We start from the raw sequence: 20,973 nt of genomic DNA, 5'->3' as shown, positions 1-20,973 counted from the left end.
GTTAGCCAGCTATTCAAGTAGAGAGTAATGTTCTCTTTGATCAATCTCCCCTTAAAAGGAGAATTTCCATGACTCTATCAAGTGCAAGAAAGGGAGCTGAGTGCCTACAGATTTTATTTTATAAACACTTTTGGATGGAGTTTTCCAGAGAATTTGCTGTAACTAGGTACTTTTTCTACCTTAAAATCCTTTAGCCCCTTCATTAAATATGTGACTGGAGAGCACAGATGAATGGTGCTCATTAAGTTGATCTGAATCCCTTTAGATTTATATGAGGGGGATGGATGGGCAATCCTTCAACCCCAAATCAAAAGATACTAAATGATGATTCTTGACACCATCTTCAGAAACTTAGAATTACACCTAGCAGAAAATTAAAATTATGAGAGCTCTAGTTGAGTTACCGTTTAGGTACTTAACATTTTTATTATGTATATTTTCAAATACACACATGTACAGAGACTAGTTTAATGGATCCCCATGCATCAGTCCTAAGTACTGGTTTTTAAGCTCTAGGGTTTAAAGGCTACACTGAAATGCCAGTCTTTATTGTTCGTTCGTTTTACTCAAAGATACTTTAAGGTGAGAAAGGCAGATGCTGTGTAACAAGCGAGCGCTCACCGACACACTGATTCCACTGGTAATGCTGAATATATCCCTGAGGGCAGCCACACCTGTAGCCTCCCAGGATGTTCTGGCAGCCATGCTGGCACCTATGGTTTCCATCACATTCATCAACATCTGCAAAAACAATCCCGGCAAGATCTTTATGTAACCTTTCTTCTACTATTCTTAAATGAACTCCAAACACAGCCTGGGGTAACTATTATCACAGGAACAAACAAACAAGACATACTGAGGGGCTGTGATTTTTCCAAGTCACATGGTTATTAATCAGTGGTGGTGCAGAGAACGGTTCTGAGATAAGAAACCACATCATTCTTATGCTATCCACCAGCCATGCCACGTCAGTGCTCTAAATAACAACTTAATGTCAGCAAATCAACCATAGCAACCACAAATGTTGTGCATTTTGGATGGATTGACTATATACGGTATGATTTATTTGGTAAATGATATAAATATATTTGTATTATATATTCCAGTAGGTTCAAAAGTGATTGACATGTAATCCTCATTTTTGGGAAGATACAAGCACTACAGAAATACCTAAAAAGTATAATGGTTTGCACACAAAAAATTTTATTACCATTCAAGATTAATTAGATGCAAATTTAAAGTATTCTAAATATGTTATTTTTAGACACGATATAGTATTATGACACATATGGAATAATTTCTTTGTTCAGACATGCATACTCTCCTGGAATGACAACTGAGGCTTTGAAACCTACCCATAAAAAGTGAAATGAAATTGGCATGTCTGATGTATGCGTAACAAATTTATATGGATAATTAATAAATGATATCTTATGTGGATGGTTACAAGCCAAACTCACACATGGCAAGCAGCTGTATGTTCAGAATACTTTCAAAGTCTCAATGACTTCTTCGAATACAAAATATTAAAATAGAAAATTTTTAAATTGAATTTTTCTTGGCGGAAAATTAGATACATACAAAAGTCCTATAATTCTTAGAGTATATTAAAAACTTTGAGTAATTCTTAAGTATATTAACAATTTTGAATATATTTCTAGAATTCAAAATCATATATTTCTAAGAATAATTAAAGGGTGACTAATATCAATAAAGACATAAATTACAGTTGTATATAAAGGGGATGTATATGCTCTCAGACTCTCTGGCATGAGCATTTTGTAAAAGCTACCAATCCTAGTACATTTGTCTCATACGCTAGCACTTGCAATGGAAATACTGAAGAACAATATAATATTTTATTGACCACAGGCAAATTCTTATTTTATTCCCACTTAAATGTTCCCTTGGACTTAATAGGAAATACCTACTGTGACAGAGACTTTATAGGAAATGCCCTTTGTAGAAAAGAGAGTGAATCAGGAGTCTCAGACCAAATAAAATCGCCATCAGTTTTCCCCAGAGCTTTCTGTACATTTTTTCGGTTCTCTATAATTCGTTCTTTGTCTTACACGTAACATTTACACATTCAAGTATCATGGAACAGACATCCAATTTTTTTCTGGTCTACTCATACACTACTGTAAACTAAATTAGGTGCAGAATTCTTTTTCAGTTCAATTCTTTTTTAGATCAGTAATTAGGTAAACAGTTACTTTAGAAGCCAATGTGTACTCACAGAATTTTTGTTTCATCACATTTAGGTTTTCCTCTGTCCCCAAAATGATATATGAAAATTTATGAACAAAAAAATCAATTTCTGGGTTTTATTTTGTTAATTTTTTTTTCTTTTGAGATGATCTCAATTGCTCATTGAGTGGCTTGGAAGTTAAAAGAAAACAGTTTGCTGTATTAGAATAAGAATATTTGAGCAAATAAACTCACCTTCACAGTTCAGTCCCGTGGCATCAAGAGAGAACCCTCTTTGGCATTCGCAGCTGAAACTTCCAGGGGTGTTTTGACAGATTCCTTTTGCTCCACAAAGTGAAGGCTGAGACCCACATTCATTGTTGTCTAGCAAAGCACAAAGTGGGAGAGCGTCAAGCTTCCCAATTATTATATGACTCAAATTTTACTACATGAAGTAAAAAGTGAAGTATGAAAGCCTAAGTTTCATGATGTGAAAACAGAACTTTAGGGAAATGTATGCCATTATTCATGGTCATGTTAAAGGCAAAAATGGTCAGAAAAAATATATTTCAAGAGATTTGAAATTAGAACATATTTTGGGTCAATTGAGGACATGGTTTTCGATAGTACAGACTGAAAGTCTCTTAACCTGTGTGTCTTCTAACATAAAAAAAAAAAAACCCAGCATGTTCATTAGCATGTTCTAAATTATAGTGAGCCTTTAATCATATTTTATCTGAACACACATGGTTATATTTAGAATGCAATATAAAGGCATTGCCTGGAATACACCTCGTGTGCATGTACTTGGACTATACAGGATATTTTCCTTTGGATATTGTTCTAGTGAAAAAATATATATATTATTAACAACATTTTTAGACCACTAATTATGAGGGCTTGGTTTTAATGTAAATACTGAGCCATTATTCTACCATTTTTTAAGTACAGTTTTAGGCTTCTACTAAAAGTTTGCAAAATTTCCCTTCTGTCAAAGTTTTGTCTTACCAATACAAGCAGTGTGATGCTGTGTGAAACCAGGTGGACATTTACAGGTAAAACCTCCCAGAGTGTTGACACAGAGGAACTGGCAGTTGTGCTGTTTGGTTTGACATTCATCAAGGTCTGCAATGAAAGAGAAGCCTATGAAAATTGGAGCAGAGTTATCTGGCTTTGCCTCCTTTCTCATGAAGCCACCAGGAGTACTTGGTCTAGATTTTTGCTGGAAGCTTTGTAGATATCCATATGCATATGGCAAGGAGTTTCTTTTCGCATACTTAAGCAGCATAAATATTATGGGCTACAGTGATAGGATGGCTAAGGTGATACACACATACAAAGTTTTCTTAAAATAAAAATCTGAAAGGATGAATCATAGTGGTGTTCGTGAACTGTTCTCAAAACTAATATCCAAAGGTTATAATTCTTGTATTTAATGCACAGTTTAGTACATGGCTGGTCATTTATTTCTATTAAAGAAGGGATTAAACAAAAATAAAACAGAATCTGAAAATTGATGAAGGTCTTAACACAAACACTGAGTCAGGTTCTCAGGATCCAAATGAAAACACCATCATAAATACCAGAAGAAGCAAAAACACAGCATCTATGATTCTAGTCATAAATGGAACTAGTATTTGAAGTATGCTGATAGAAAACTCAAAATCTGATTTTGGTTGGATTGGAACTTAGTATGGGAAAATACATTTAAATAAATTCACAGAGCAATGTAAGATGCAGACAAGACTAATTATTTTAAAGCTTAAAACACACACACAGTTGCACTCAAATAAAAATAACTATAAACAACGTGCAAAATTAAATTGACTCATAATGGTTCACTAAGTAGAGCCAAGAGAATAATATTGCTTCCTATTATTTTATTCTATTTGTTTTTTGGTATTTCTTGGAAATAAAACTTCATCTTCTTGAGAATAAACTGTATTTCAAAAATTTAATTAGACAGGAATTTCCTCAGTCCATTATTTTCATACCGATGAGGTTTACTATAAAATTGAACGTATGAGTATAGTATTGAAGCTCTTTTAATTATCTAACTTAGTTTGATAATTACTACTATACTATGTAAGTAAAAGTTTAAATTTACCTATTCATTTTCAATCTTCTGCAGTAAACGTGTAATAAAGATAGTTTAGAGAAATGAAATCTCAGATAAGCAACAAAATAAATATTATTTTAGTTGTTCAAGCTCTTTGTTCACCATAGCTTTTTGTATTATTTAATTTATTTTTCAGTTTGTTTGGTTTGCCGTAAGAAGCAAACCACTGTAACCCAGGTTTTAATTCTGCCTCCTGGCATGTGTCCTTTGGTAGAATTTTCTGTGAATCATAAAATGGTCACTAGGAAGATGTGCTTTAGTGAAGGTGAGACACACAGTATCATCCCTGATTAGCTGACTTTGAATCTGAAAAAAGAGAGGGTCACAAATGCAGTCTCTTCACTCACCTTTGCACGTCTTTCCGTCCTCCTGTAGGACATAGCCCCGAGGACAGGAGCACTGGTAACTCCCCTCGGTGTTCTTGCAGATGAAGTTGCAGGGTTTTGGGGACTGCGAACATTCATCAAGATCTAAGCAAAAGTGATGTGAGGATTAAATTATTGGTTAGAAGGAAAAACCAGTCCCTTTCCTCCCTCCATATTCTCACTTCATCTTGTTCTTTTCCCCTTCAACTTAAAATGGAAAATAGAAACGAGGCACAGAACAATTTTCTCTAAAGTAATTTACTGGTTTACTCTGTCGAGCGTGTCTTGGGCAAATATTATAATATCCGGAACAACTGTCTGGGTTCAAAAAAATACACTAGAATTTTTTTAGATTGGTGTACTTTGGTTTACAGCTTGAGAATCATAGACTTAAAGGCTAGAGTTTCTTTCCTTTGACACGTGGATGTGGCAGAAATTCTCAAACTCTCTTAGCCGACACTCCCCTAAGAATCTTTCGGCATCACGGACTGTGCTGGAAGTCTTCCACTTCCCCCTTCAGATGCAGTCCTCACCCTGGTCCACCCTGCTCTCGGGCCCAGGAGGCTGAACTGCACAGACACCATTAGCAGGCTCTCCTGCCCTCTGTCTTCAGGCTGGTCCTTAATTCCTCAATTCCCTCCTCGCAAGATGGGATCAGAGGTCACAGATGCTCTCAAGGCAGGTCTCTGGGCAAAACTTCCTCCCTCTTCTAAGTTTCAATCTTTCCCTCTGTCTTTGGCCCAGAGGTGGTACAGCCCCAGCGCTCGGCATTATCCCTTGTAGTTTCTGCCCACTCTGCCCACACCTTTATGTACTGTCTCTTTGTCAAAAACAAGTCTCCGTAAACTGTCCTCATTTGAATATGCCACCTTCTTTCTGCTAGGACTCTGATAGCAAATCATCTCCATTTCCCCCATAAAACACATTGATTGATGCCCACAGAATGCTAAAAGCTCATGATTGATAGCCTAGTCTCTATCACTCTCTTGCCCAAACAAGTGGGTTGAATGTTTACTAAGATTTAGTTTGGTTTTTCTTAACCTTTTCATGCCAGGTGTGCTTGTTATTAAAACAAGTTGATGTAAGTTGATGAAATATGAAGGAGAAAAGTTTTTTTTCTTTAATGAAAACTAAATGCTTTGGAAAGACTCAGAAAGGCAAGCTACCAACCCCCTCCAATTGTCATAGAATGGTGTCGATGAGACAATAAAATAAATTAGAAAAAGAGATTGTAAAAATGTAGAAGGTCTCTGTACTGAGACTGCTTTGCAACTGGAAATTTTAGATGATGCTTAATTGGTATATTTTATGCAAAGAAACCACAATGAGAAACAAGCAAAAAGCACTCTCTCCATATGCAAACACACAATTTCACAATCAAAAGTTCCATTCTTTCATTAAAAGAATGACAAACAAATGTGCCTTTATACATTTTAAATTAAACATAAAATGTTGCAAATATATTTTTAATAATTTCTATGTTTCCCTAATTGCACAGATTTTTTGATGAATTGAACAGTTCTGTGTCTCACATTACTAGACAAGGCCTTGGACAACTCCTATGATATTAAGAACCACGTTACTGAAAGGAATGGCATCTTTTTAACAAAATGTACACTCCAAAGCTCCATAATAAAGATACTCTGCTGACAGTAAATGACATGTAGGAAACAACCACCCAGATGCAGAGACGCCTCGCCTCGCCTTACCTACACACGAGGTTCCGCTGATGTCCGTGGTGTAGCCAACCTTGCAGAAGCATCGGAAGGAGCCCATGGTATTGATGCACTGACCATTGGTGCAGAGATTTGGCATAACTTTGCATTCATCAATATCTGTGCGCCAAAAACCCCAAGGCAAAAACAAATGTAAGTTAATACAGACGCAAGAATAAAACTGGTTAGAAACTAAGAGAAATTAAGGAATTGACAGATCACTAAGAACCAACATTCGTAATTGTGCTGGTGTACCTTTTCATCATTCAGTCCAGTGGCAACATGGAAGGGAGAGAAAAAAAAGAATCTGAAGTGATAGGAAGAGGTAAACAAACGGAAGGCTATGTTGAAAGCCCCATTGAAGTCTACTCGTTCTGCAATCTAAGTATGAATTATTTTTTGGGAATCTAGAAAACTACCCCTCTGAAGTTCAACTAATTTGGAATTTGTGATAGTATACCATGGATTGGCTTTAAATTCACACTTGCATTAGACTGAAGAAAGGGTTTCATTAGCAAAGTAATCAAGCACAGGGTTGAGAATCTGTACAGTAATAGAGGAAAATGATATTTTTAAGACATTAGTATACTGATTGTACCACAAAAAATGGAAACTACTAATCATTTATGAGACTTGCTGGTTTGTAAATATGTTGCAAACAGAATGAGTTCCTGCGTACACTCAAACAAATGCGTTACACACAAACAAACAAGCAACCTTTATTTAAATGAAGCAAGTATAGTTCAGGGGTTAAACATGGCTTTTGGGGTTAGACAGATATGTTCCATTCCGTGGTCCACCCCTTAAAAAGGCTGTGACCTTGGGAAAATGATTCATCGTTTAAGCTTTGTGCTTCAGTTTCTATCTGTTAAAATAGGAATAATAATAGATTCTGCCTTTTAGATTTGATATGAAGATTATACCTTTTAAAGTCTCTGAAGCATTAGTGAAAAGCATATACAACCACAACATACTCACACATATTTTAGCTATTATTTTACCTCCTTCAAATTAATCTGAATTAATGTTCACTGTGTTAATAATATGCATGAATTTCCTCAACTCCTTACCTCTTCCATCAGTGGTATATCCTGGGCCATGAGGACATATTTTTTTGTACTGGGCAGTTCCAGGAAGTGGGCAGAGCTCACACTGGTGACCCCAGCCTCGCCCCCCATCGCAGCAGCATTCTGACTTTGTGACAAGGTTACGGCTGCTGGATGCCATCTGACACATGGTCTGCAATACCTCTGCAAAGCAGAGACCCTGTCGATTGTCTGAAATGACAATGTAGTTAATAGGCATCAATGTCAAGGAACTGACACCTTGGTCTTAAAATTAAATAGGACAATCAATGTTCTCCTTAGAAATACTTTCTTAAAAGCTAAATATTCTTTTAAGACAATGTTTAAGACAATGATTAGAAAGTTTTGTTGGAGATCAATTTCACAGAGTGTTCTTTCACTAAACACAGTTTATTAAATTTAATAATAAGTGATACTATACTTAAGAAATAGATTTGGGATTTTTCTTTTTTTTTCATCTGCAGCTAAGTGATAGTAAACTACCATTCCTGTAGAATCCAGGTAAAAGGAAAATCAAAGAAAATTACTTCCCTTTAAATAAGCAAATGAGCAACAGGATTTGTTTTTGAAAAGCAAATTCTAGACTATGTTATAATTTTGGTACATATTCAATCTAACCTCCTGTATTTTAGACATCTAAAAGACTGTTCAAACACTGGATTAAGTAGTTTTTTAATTATAAATAAAGGGATTTCACTGATATAAGTAGGCAAAGAGATCTTTTATGTGGTTTTAAGAACCATCCTAATGAACTGTTAATAATATGAACAGAAAAGAACACTTTTTCTGTAGGTTATCTTTTCTATTTCCAAAAAGGTCTAGATTTAAGACAACAATAGCCAATTTCTTGACTAATAATTTCCTAGGATTTGAAGCAGATGACAGCATTTTGAGAACAATCTGATGTAGTTGAAATGTTCTATTTTTGCACCAAATCCAGTGATGAGTGCTATTTCTCTTTGTTTGCCTTAAATTTTACTACTCCATACTTTTACCCCTGCTCATAATTAACTAAAATGGTTTATGATGTATGCATGTTATCATTAAAATGTCTGAGACTTATATTTTCCACAAGAAAATATTTTGTAAAACATTTTCCTGTACCATAAAATAAAAATCAACTTTCATTGCATTTTTGAAATGTGGCATTTTCTTTAATGTCATTAATACAGCAAAGCTTACCTTACATAGCAAATATTTTCTTTTGGAATTAAATCATCCCCTGATGTAAGTTTTACTAAAGTCACATTTTCCATAGAGCTTAATTGATCTTAATTTTGGAAAGACCATTTAAGATGGTTATTTACATTAAGCACAGATGTAGGTACAATGCATACATATACAAATACGTCATTTTAATAGATGTCTACCTTTAAGGAAGAGGTACGCGGATTACTCAGATTGGGGAATCTGTTTAGCAGACAAGGATACATATGTAGAACTCTTCTGCAATGATGTCACAAAACAGATGTTTTATTTACCAAGTAAAATATACTCGTTTATCAACTTACCAAGGCATTCAGTGCCTGAAGAGCTTGACTGAAAGCCTTCATTACACTCGCACCTATAGCTCCCAATAGTGTTAACGCAACGCCCATTTTCACAGATTCCTGGCTTGGTCCTGCATTCATTTTCATCTTTAGAAAAACAAATAATGTGAATCATGAGTAGACTATAAAATTGTAATTTACAAATTTATCTTCTAATGGGTTATATCATATTTAAAACTTCCTCACCAAAATACTAATATGATAGAATACTAACTTATTTTTAAATTTACCTCATCCTTCCAAGATGGGTTCTTTGTTAACAAAGTGTTTTTTTCCCTTTCTTTCTTTTCCTCTTCCTCTTTACGGGGGAGAGGTGATATGTGATGGAGAATTAGAAAATTGGCCTCCAAAAGGGATTACTGACAAGGAGAGGAAGAACTTTGGGGAAGAGGATGCCAATTTATGTGATATGAGAGAGAGGCTCAGGGCAGGGGAGGGGGGTAGGTGTTAGGGAGAGGTGGAGAGTAGGGTAAAAGGGCACTTAGGCCACGGATAAAGGACAAGTTCCTAGACTGACTTTGAGTAAAATCACAGGAGCGGAGCAGTGTGTTAAGGGCAGCTAATGGAAGAAGGAATTTAGGTCGTACTGCTCTTTTGGTTGGTGATAAATAAATAAATATATTAGAGCAAAATTGTTTTATTAAAATCCCTATATACTTACTTATTGTGTTTATTTGATATTTTGTAAATTTTGTTTGAGGTATTTTTCAAATCAATTGTTGTCAGAAGCATGAGAACTCATGACAATTAAATCCTTCTGATTAATTGCTCCTTTCATGTCTATACTTTTCAGTCTTCAATCTGTTAATATTTACTTTGCATGTGCTTGCTTTTTATTAGCATTTGCCTTGAATATCTTGTCCTACCCCTTTATTTTCAATCTAGCTCACATTTTGATTTGGTACGTTTCTTGTAAAAAGCACCAAGCTGCATTGTAAAAGAATTTTTAAAAGTACATTTGCTTTTTAACAGAAATTTGAACTATTTCCAAACTGATATGTTTGGACTCTTGCCTGCCATTTTATATTATTTCATATTTACCATGCTATTGCCCCCTTCTCTCAATATTTCTTCGATCAGTCTAGTTTTCTCTGCCCTCCTCTCATCCCTAACTCATGTCTGGAAGTTGTAATCTTCTATTCTTCCAGTGGTAACCATGAAACAACTTCAACATACACTTTAATGAATATTTTTCTATTAATATCAAGAGGTATCTGTTTCAAAAGCTTCTGACCATAATGAGTACCTTCGTATGAGTTCTTTCTCTTCTCTCCCTGTGTCACCTGCCATGTTGACGTGGTAAAGAAATTTTGGTTTGTTATGTTTTTGTTTTTATGGACCACCAGCATCTATTTAAACCACATAATAAGGGTTACTGGTTTCTTGGCTTACCATTGCTTCACGTATACTACTACTTCCTCTTGAATTAACTTTAAAAAATATATTGGAATATAGTTTGGTAATCATTTCAGAGAGGGTACGTGGGTGATAAATATTCTAGAACACATTTCTGACAATGTCATATTTTTGTTTGCTTTATCACTAGATTGAATATAAAATTTTAGTTCAAAATTATTTTTCCTTAGAATGTTTTGAAAATACTGATGCTCCATTGTTTTCTTTTACCCAGTATTAAGGTTCATTTGTAGGAAATCTGGTTTTGCTCTCTTGGGAGCTTTAAGGATTTTCACTTGCTCTTATTGTTCTGAAACTCACTGTGATATTTCTTGTTAAAGATATTTTTTTTCTTTTAGGAAACTTATTGCATAAATTTTAAAGTATATGCAAAAGTATTAAACTGAGTTATGGATTTAAAAAATTGTATAGTGTTTCTTATTTCTAGAATCTGAGGGTTCAAGGTCTACCTTCTTGATCTAATCCTGTCCCTAATGTTGATACCTTTATTTTGATTTATTTTAGTTGTCTGATTTGAATTAATTTTTTCAAGAAGGGCTTTTGTTGGATATACTGAGTGAGTTCCGCCATGTTTGATGATATATAGTACAGCTTTTATACTTGAAAGATAACTTGATGTATCTTAAAGTCTTGGATTACTTTTGCTTTCCCACCTTTGGCACTGAGAATCCCTGAGAGAACTTAACAAAAAGAAATTACAATGGGGACTTCCTTGATGATGCAGTGGTTAAGAACCCGCCTGTCAATACAGGGAACATGGGTTCGATCCCTGGTCTGGGAAGATCCCACATGCCGTAGAGCAACTAAGTCTGTGCGCCACAACTACTGAAGCCCGCACGCCAAAACTACTGAGCCTACGTGCTGCAACTACTGAAGCCTGTGTGCCTAGAGCCCATCCTCTGCAACAGAGAAGCCACCACAATGAGAAGCCCACGCACTGCAACGAAGAGTAGCTCCCACTGGTCGCAACTAGAAAAAGCCCGCATGCAGCAACAAAGACCCAACGCAACCAAAAAAAAAAAAAAAAAAACAACGGATCTCATGCGTAAGAAGAAGTCAGAATTGTAACAGTGTCTTTCATACATATTATTTCTACCCTTTCATACACTTTGAGAAACATATATTACTCTATAAACATGACTTAGGAGTCTAGGTTTAACTTGGTTTTCAGATCTTGTAAGAACAGTGTTTTCAGATCTTAGAAAAACAGTGTTTTTGAAAGAACCACTGAATAACCAAACCTCTAAGGTGATCTATTTTAACTTTATTAAGTAGTGGATTTTGAATGAAATATCTATTAGATTAAAAGAAACTATGAAATCCAATTATAATCTGATGGATTGTTGCAGACATTTAAAAATTAATTTAATATTACACACGTAATTCAGGAATTCACTCTTTAGTAAAAAGTTAAAATTGACACATAAAGTTGAATTCACTTCAGACCAGTAACCTCTAATATCAATAGTGTCCCTGGATTTAATTCTTTTTTTACGAATTGGCGTTTATATCCTTTTTCTCTTAAATTTTTGCCCACAAATTTTAGCATCCATCTGGATCTTGTCTGCTTTAATGGTATATTTTTTGTAATTCAAAATGTATAACTGAAACATATCTAAAAAGACCTGATTGCTACAAATCTTAGATTTATTTTCTTTCCTTTTTAAAAATTTTCCTGACAATGCAAACAAATGTTGGGAAATTTCTCTTGAGCATAAGATTTTCCAAGTTGCCACAGAAACCTAGTAATGATAGAAAAGATTAATAATATTTTACAGTTTGCATATTGTATAATGAACTTAATAGATTCTTTTAATTTTTAATCTATTTGGGTATTTGCAGAGAAAATAATACACCATATTTTTCCAGTTTGATAGCTAAAATTCAGATTTTTCTGGTTGCTGAATACAGTAAAATGATATAATTACCTTATATTCCTCTTGATTCGTGTTATATCATCAATTTTATTACTTTCAAATCATTTCTCTCTCCTAATAATATTCATTACACCAAATTTATTACGTATTCACAATGCCTTAAGTCACACAAATCATATTTTGCTTTTGCATGCACATCTTGTAACTAAATATATGTTATCAATAGTGAGAACCTGGAGTGTAATTTGTTGTGGAAGAAAGCATGCTGGCCTTGGGGAAAAGCTTTTGTATTCCAATATGATGTTGCAATTTAAACACAAAAATAAAGAATTAATGGTTAAAAATAAATAAATAAGTAAATCTTTTCCTGTGTATTTACTGGCTTGCATATGTACCTACAGAAAACATATTGTATGATTTACAATTTTCTTTAAAATATGACACATTGTACATATTATTCTGTAACCAAATATTTAGAGTTATTTCTACTTCAGTATATACACATATCTATTTTATTCCTTTTAACTGCTCTGTAAGGTTTCATAGCATTGCCATGCCACATTTATTTAGCTGTCGTCCTGTGATGGGCATTTAGGTTGTTTCCTACTCTTTTTTTTTTTTGGTTGTTACTACAATCAAAATTTAGTGGACATTCTTATGTTTCTTTTCCTATGGTAGATTCATTTTTAAAAACAACTTTACCGAGGTATTACTTACTGGCTATAAAATTTCCATTTTTAAGTGTACAGTTCAATGATTTTTAGCAAATTACGGAGTCTTACAATCATTGCCACAATCCAGTTTTAAAACGTTTCCATTTCCCAAAAGGATCCCCAGTGACCGTTTGCAGCCACTCTCCATTCTGACTCTTAGCACCAGGCAATCACTAATAGATTTATTTTAAGAAATACTATTATTATGTTATTTTTTCCCAAATAAGAAATTATTAGTAACCTTCAAATGTTCCTTCAAAAATATCCACATTTTACCAGGTACTGGAGGTTAAAAAGGGAGCACAGCAGATTCTTAATTAAAGAAGGGGAGCCACTTATTCTCAAGAAGGAGGAAGACTGTGTCGTGGGCTGCAGTGCCCCAGGCGACAACACTTTAGGGAATAAGTGCTGAGATACTGGATGGGGTGGCCATGACCAGCTTACACGGCGTGATACTTCAGTACACATCATAAACTCATAACATTTCAAATTCCTGAGGTCATCTTAGAGCCCCAGCCCTACCTCCTCCCGTTATAGATGAATTAACTGAGGTCCAAAAACATTAAAAAATATGGCTAAGTCACAGAGATACCCAGCCTGTAACAGAGTTCTGGAGATTACCTGCCTCGTTACTCTCCTCATTCATGGAGTGATACAAAAGCGAGAATATTAACTCATACTTTTAATTTTGCTACATAAGTAAGTAGCACTGTTTCAAGGAGTTTTTCCACACTTCTAAATTTAATGTTTTAGATTTACAAGACAGAGAATTATGATAAACAAGAGGGCATATATTCTAGGACAGGCATAATCTCCACTGTATTATCCAGAACCTACTGTATTAGCATGGACCCTGAGATCGAAGAAATCTAGCTATATAGCACAGCCTTGAAACAGCTGGAAAATAGATGGCTTGCAGTTAGGATGATTTGGGAATAGCGCTGTAAATCTGTCTTGGAGGAGGAGTATTAAATAAGAAGACACCATCCCATAAAGCCTTACCTACACAGCCTTCTCCATCAGGCCTTCGGGTCATCCCAGGCGGGCAGATGCACATGAAGGTGCCAATCAGATTCTTACACATCATGCCCCTAGATTCACAGTCATGTAGCCCTTCAGCACATTCATCCAGGTCTACAAAATATTTTTAACAGGAAAAACATAGAAGTAAGAAATTTTCAGGAGCAGGCTATTGTTTAGAATTTTTAAGTCACCTTTTTGGTCTTCTGGCTCTTATTATGTAACAGAGAAAGGAGGAGCCCAGTCTTTTTCAACTGTTGGCTGTATTCTAGATTTATAAAATTTTAGCATTGGTCCTAAAGATAAGAAGTTCAGGAAAGGGCTAGCTTTGCTTTAATAAGAGCTCAAGAGTGTGACATCTTATTTTTGACTTGATTGGACAGACCATCAAGTATCTTGTTACCTAGTTATGGAAATCTACCAGCAATGTTGTCAGATACATTTCTGTAAAGCTCTAGAAGAAGATAGCTGAGAGCTATAAACTCATTAAAATATATTTCCAGCATGGCAAATAAAGTGCTAACTACTCCCCTGTCTGTGGCCTTACCTTTGCACATCTTCTGGTCTTCCCTGAGGGCATAGCCAATCGGGCATGTGCATTCGTAGGACCCGAAGGTGTTCATGCAGCGGAAAGCACACAGCAGTGGGTTCTGGGCACACTCATTGATATCTGATCAAGAAAACAGGCAGGCATGTGCTCAGTCTAGAGTTCTAATTACTTGCTCAAATAAACACTGATGTATTTGCACCTAACTCATCCTCCAATGAATAACAACTATAAACTCTGAAAAAAATACAAAAACAACACCTCAAGTGGTTTTTAGTGGTGAGCTGAAAGTCAGCAAACAACAGGCAAAGAATAGGTTCTCAAGTTTCTTTTTCCTGTGGATAGCACCAGTCCTGACAGCAGCACCTGGCAGCTAAATCTTCAGTAGAACCTTTCTGAGCTTCTGTCCAGGAGGATTCAGGGGAGGGAGCCTTGGGGCAACCAAGGCCGCTGAAGAATGAGGAGGAATCCCGGAAATGACAGGACCAGAGGTGGAGAAATACCTTTTTCATTTTTTTGCCTCAACTCAGCCCAAGTTGCTGACTTAACCATGCATGTGTAGGCCAAAATCAAAGAAGCTAGCCACTAGGGTTTAAAGAGCAAATCTGAACAACTGTCTTCCATAGGCCTGACGGTCCGCTTTTATGTTTATCCAAGTTAACTGCCTGCTAAGACAAATGCATCAATATTCTTCAAAATAATATAACTGATTTCAGAAGACATCATTCACAATATCCAGGGCATAATCCAAAATTAACCAACATACTGAGGAACCAGGAAAATGTGACCCAATCTCAAGGGAAAAGATAAGCAACAGACGCCAACTCTGAGAGGACCAAGATGCTGGAATTATCAGACAAGGGCTTTAAAGTAGCTTTTGTAACTATGCTCACTGAGATAAAGGAAACTATGTTTGTGATGAATATAATCATCAATAGAACGTCAGAATAGTATAAATAAAAGCTGAGACATGAAAAACCCTTTCTATATCAAGAAGAAATAAAACTAAAGAAAAGTATCACTTGCCTTCACAATTCATCATGGGCCCTGGCTCGAAGCCTTCATTGCAGTTGCATTCAAAACTCCCAATAACATTGGTGCACGTCCCATTTCCACAGGGATTGCCAATTGAACATTCATCGGTATCTGAAAAAGAAGAATAAGAAAGTGCCACAAAATCTGGAGAAGGTTTAGTTTTATAGGAGTATACCCATGAATATCCATCTGGCCCTCACACATGTCCCAGATCTGTGCAGGGCACACATGACTCTTGCAACCCCCCTTGGCCTTGGCTGGCTGGCCTTTATGCAGGGCAGAGAATCCCGAGAGATCAAGTGTGCAATGATCTGAGCCCTCAGACAGCCATGGCTTGCCCTAAAAAAAAACACAAACGCAGGGAGGGATGTGGTGTTCTGCTACCAGAGCAGAAGTGGAAAGTCATAAAGTAAAATGGATCTCTTTCCCAGTTAGTGGTTTTGGCAATTGTAAATCTCTGGACACATCAGAGTTTGTATATTTGGTTGAAGGCAGAGGTTGGGCAACTCTCCCCATCTTCACATAAACCAGGTCTACTGGAAAATGTAGAATGGGAGAAGAAAGAGCAGTTACTGGCTACTTGTCCTGGCTTTGTAAATCCCACTGCCACCCAGGGTGCCTGAGAGACCTTTTGCTGAATATAAGAAAGAAAACAGAACTTTCAAAGTGTGAAATGTGGAGTCAGCACTTACCCACACAGCGTACTCCAGTGTAATCAAGGTTGTAACCCATTGGACATTCACAGCGAAAAGACCCATCTGTGTTGATACACTGACCATTTGAACAAATGCCAGGGCTCTCAAGACATTCATTGACATCTAAAATACAGAATCACCCATGAACTTTCTTACATAAAAAGATATGCCCAAACTGTATATATCTATTCAAAAGAGCCTTAAAAATTTTTAAACATATAAACATTTCTTTTATCAGAGAAATATATAACGTATTTCACATGTTACAACATAGTCTTATGATAAATATAGTGCATATGATAAATATATAATAAATATTGTATTTGTGCATTAAATGCAATATACTATGTTATACAGTAAAATCAGCATGATTATAAAATAAATGTACAAAAATATACTTATGTAAGACTATGAAAATAAAATACATCAAACCACACCTTCACGGGTATCATGAAGACTAGGAACAGTTCCATGGCCATAGGGACACAAATCCTGGAACGCCACTACAGAGAAAAACACAAATTACCCATTATCAAAGAGTCTCAACTATCAGAGAACTTAACTGATTATGGATAATACATGAAATTAGGCTTACTTCTCCTCTACAAGGCTGTTTTTAGTAAGAGTCTTTTTATTTTTATAATTTATTGCAAAAGCAACGCTGAGCATATTTAGAGAAGGTCACCTGAGCTTGTCCAGCTCCTCCCAGAGTGCTACCTATGGAGGGTGTCTGATTCTGTCTGCTTGCTCGTTTAATGTTGGTCAGCCAAAGAGCCTCTCTGCCCATTACACACAGAAGCTACCTCTGGCCTACAGACCAGGCCAGTTCCAAGCCTGCTGGAACAATCGTACCGTTCAGCCGTGCTAACTGGATCTGTGACGCTCTTGGTCTATTCCTGCAAATGGCTATTGTGCTGACTCAGCTTCTCAGAACTTCACATAAGAGCCTGGGAGCCACAGCGTGTGATACAATACCCATGTGGGACTCCCGCAGCAATCTGGAATATAATTTTCATCCCCTCCTTGGATCTCTTGCCCTGCACCTCTCAAATTCATTCCTTTCAAAACAAGTAACACTAGCCTTGGGGGGAGAAATGAAATAATGTGGTAACTCCCTGCATGTACACATGTTGAATACAAAAGTTGAAAGAAGTTCCTGAGACTAGGCTGCTCACTGAACCATTAAAGTTTATAAGTGAGGGGATAGTTTCATCCTCAAAATATTCATAAATTACATAGTCCAACTGGGTTCTGCCAGACAGTCCCAAACTAGTGCAAAGTGGCATTTTATGTAGTTGTTGCTCTTACCTTCATCATCTTTGGGGCACAGCTCACAGGGGTCCCCCCAGCCCTCTCCTGGCATCTTACTACAGCAGCATTTCGCCTTTGTGGTATTGAAAGCTTTGGGTACGGAACACTTTCCATTTTCAAAGTTTGTGAAACAGAAGCTCTGGCGAGTATCTAATCAAGAAAGCAAACATCACAGACCTCATTACTGGTCATTTTAAAAGATGGAATAATTTGTACATAACTCTGTTTCCGACAGACCATTTCTCATGGGCTGAACATGTGATGCAGATTAGATGAGCAGTTAAAAGATAGGTCTGGAAATCCTCAATTGCTGATATCACTTGCCAGTTTAAACTGATCGCTCTGTAAAATTGTATTTAATTATTTAAAATAGTTACAATATTTTAATAATGTGCTTAGGAAATTTGAGAAATCATGCTCAATATTAAAATGATTTCCATGTCATTTTTTTCCCCACTGTTACATTATAGCCTAACAAAATCAATCTAGGTAATTTTCAGTAAGTTACATCATATCAGAAGCAACTCCTCACCAATGTACAAAAAAATCTATGCCAACCACAGAATGAAAATGATGAAATAAGATAACAATTTTTCATTTAGTATGAAGTTTTTTTAAAATGTAGAAACAGAGCCAATAATTCAAAGTACCTTAAAAATTGTCCAGTGCATATACATCTGAGACCTGCATTTTAAACTTACAGATGATGTATTTGCCAGAGACATATATTTTTAGTGACAAACACTGAATCATGGCTTACTGTCTAGCTCTGAAGTCTAAGGGCCAATTATGACAGAGAAGCCGTTTCAAAACTTACCGAAGCATCTCCGTCCATTATCAGACAACACAAAACCAGGGGGACAGATGCACTGGAAGCCCCCAGGAGTATTGGTGCAGGAACCAAAAAGACAGATGTTGGGATCTTCATCACATTCATTTATATCTGCAGAAGAGCAGGATAATTTATTGATTTAATCAAATCAAAACACTGTTCAATATCTGAAAATAAATAATTTGTCCACACTCTTAACAGTTCACTAGCCATTGGATATTTAATATGAAACAATACATTGCATTATGTATATGTTTAACTTATCTTTAAAAAATAAAGTGTTACTGCTTCAAAAGTCAAAGATTACATCCAGTTTCAATCAACCATATGCCCCAGACTCCCAAGTCGGTCTCCAGCTCTCCAGACTTGACCCCTGGGGGTGTTTTTACATCCACCTGCCTACCTGACAGGACCACTTCAATGTCTCACAGACATCGCATCCTCAGCAATGGTCCCCTTCTATGATGCCCCTCTCAGCAATCCACACTGGGGACCTGGAATCACATTTATTCCTCTCCCTGACCTTTCACATGCAAGCAGCATGTGGCCTGTAATTCCTACCTCCTCTCTACATTCAAACTCAACATCATTTGCCGCCTGGATTATCGCAGATCTCCCAGCTGGACTGCTGCATCTCCTTCTCTCCTCTTCACACTGCCACCAGGGCTGGTTTTCTAAAACACACACCTACTTGAAAAGCTGTGCCTGTGGAACTAGGGGAACTCAGACATGTGTTGAGAATTTTATCATTTCCACCTGACCCCAGAATGGTTCCTTAAAATATACAGGGATTTCTTACCAGTGATGTTTGGCCTTTTTTCATTGGAAGTGCTTACTTAATGGGTTATTTTAACTCAGTGAATAAACATTACACAATTTCAGGCACATTAGAACATAAGCTCCATGAGGACGTGATGTGTCTGTCTGTCTGGATCACTGCTGCACCCTCAGCTTAGTCCAGCACAGTGTCTGGCACATTCTACATTCTCAATTTATATTTGCAGAATTTTAATGAGTGAGTCGTACCACATCGTTTCTAAAGCCACCTGCAGTGCCCCATACTGCCTGCAGGACTGAGTGCAATCTTCTGAGCTGGCCAGTCGACGCCCCTTACCACGTCTGTGCTGCCTCTCTTTTCAAAATGCCTCTCTGTTCCATTTCCTTCTTTGATTAGTAAATTTCTATCCAACATTTCAGAGACACCTCAAATGTCACCAGTCCTTTGTGACAGGCTATCTGACATGCCATCCTCTCACCACCTCCATCATTATTCACAGCCTCCTACTGTGAACCCACAACCTGAACAGACCCCAGTACAGTGTCTGTCACGCTGAATTGTAAGGATATCTTTACAAAGTGGGGTTTGTTACGAAATACGTCTTTTCTCTTAGGCAGTAAGTTACCTGTAGGAAAAACCTTCCTTTTTGTATTTCCAGCACCTAAAAGATGCTGTGTCCACTGTAATGTCCACTGAATGTCAGGATGGATTTATGTGTGTGTGTGTGTGTGTGTGAGTGTACATATAGTCACGTTAGGAAGCATTTCATCTAGGAAAATTGGTAGAAGAGATTCTATTGATAGGATGAAGGAAATATTCTTACAGTGAAGTAAGTTAGTTAAAAACCCATTCTTAAGACATGTGAAACAGTGATGTTGTTTATCAGTGGATAAAGAAATACTCCTGAGGTTTAAAAAAATGTAAGTGAATCACAGATTTTTTTCACTAAGAAAAAAGGTAGCTAAGCCTTTCTGATACAAAGAGGCATATGCATTTCTATTTCCTCCTTATGGCTGACACACTGCTGCTATCTTTGCTCCATAAAGAGATGAATCACAGGGATGTTGAAGAATTGAGATTAAATATAAACAAAGAAAATGAAAGAAAGGATCTTAAACTTTTCAAGAAAGTTTTTGCTAAGATGCTTCTAGTATTATTATCGATTATTTTTAAGTATTAAAAACACTAGACAATCTTACAAGGAACTATACAAATCAGACAAAAAAGGGACAAGATATAAACACCAAATTGGAATGACTAGGGATACCTATTATTTGTAATTATATGGTATGAAAAGAAATTAAATTTAACTAAGTGAACTGTTTCCTTCAGTTCCATCTATATAAGTCCCTTGAGTGTGAACAGTAGAACTACTTAGAATTTTTTTAAGAAACTGGGTAACTCAAAGGCAAAAAAACTCTTAACAATCATTTCACGTTAGAAGAACCACACTAAGATGCTGGTGCTTCTGAATTTCAACAAAACTGTTAAAACTAATTTGTACAAAAGTGAAATAAAGTAACTGTAAAAAGGTCGGTCTTCATCATGTCCACCAGGCAATTCTGGGACCCACTTTTCATGTGGTTACAGTGTTCTTGTACACTGGGAGAGTTTCCACAGAAAAACATCTGTTCTGACAAATGGATTAATATTTTCTGTTTTGACATGTGGCCTTCCCAGGGAAAAAAATGTTTCAACAGCATTGTCAAGACTTTCTGCTTCACA

General features: G+C 36.3%; 1 protein-coding gene across 1 annotated transcript in view; it reads right to left on the bottom strand.

Annotated features, from left to right (window-relative positions):
• Positions 1-20,973, bottom strand: part of FBN2 (fibrillin 2) — a 222,722-nt gene that overhangs the window by 8,865 nt on the left and 192,884 nt on the right. Inside the window, exons 49-62 of the mRNA XM_082457817.1 lie at positions 18,456-18,581; positions 17,636-17,788; positions 16,765-16,830; positions 16,325-16,450; positions 15,624-15,743; positions 14,598-14,720; positions 14,033-14,164; positions 8,986-9,111; positions 7,460-7,666; positions 6,384-6,509; positions 4,657-4,779; positions 3,199-3,315; positions 2,446-2,574; positions 622-741 (exon numbers count right to left, since the gene is read on the bottom strand). Of these exons, the coding sequence (XP_082313943.1) occupies positions 622-741; positions 2,446-2,574; positions 3,199-3,315; positions 4,657-4,779; positions 6,384-6,509; positions 7,460-7,666; positions 8,986-9,111; positions 14,033-14,164; positions 14,598-14,720; positions 15,624-15,743; positions 16,325-16,450; positions 16,765-16,830; positions 17,636-17,788; positions 18,456-18,581 (1,794 nt within the window). The remainder of the gene's footprint in view (positions 1-621; positions 742-2,445; positions 2,575-3,198; positions 3,316-4,656; positions 4,780-6,383; positions 6,510-7,459; positions 7,667-8,985; positions 9,112-14,032; positions 14,165-14,597; positions 14,721-15,623; positions 15,744-16,324; positions 16,451-16,764; positions 16,831-17,635; positions 17,789-18,455; positions 18,582-20,973) is intronic.

Source organism: Balaenoptera physalus (assembly GCF_965194825.1).
Source record: "Balaenoptera physalus genome assembly, chromosome: 3".
Lineage (NCBI taxonomy): Eukaryota > Metazoa > Chordata > Mammalia > Artiodactyla > Balaenopteridae > Balaenoptera > Balaenoptera physalus.
This window is presented reverse-complemented; position numbering and strand designations above follow the sequence as displayed.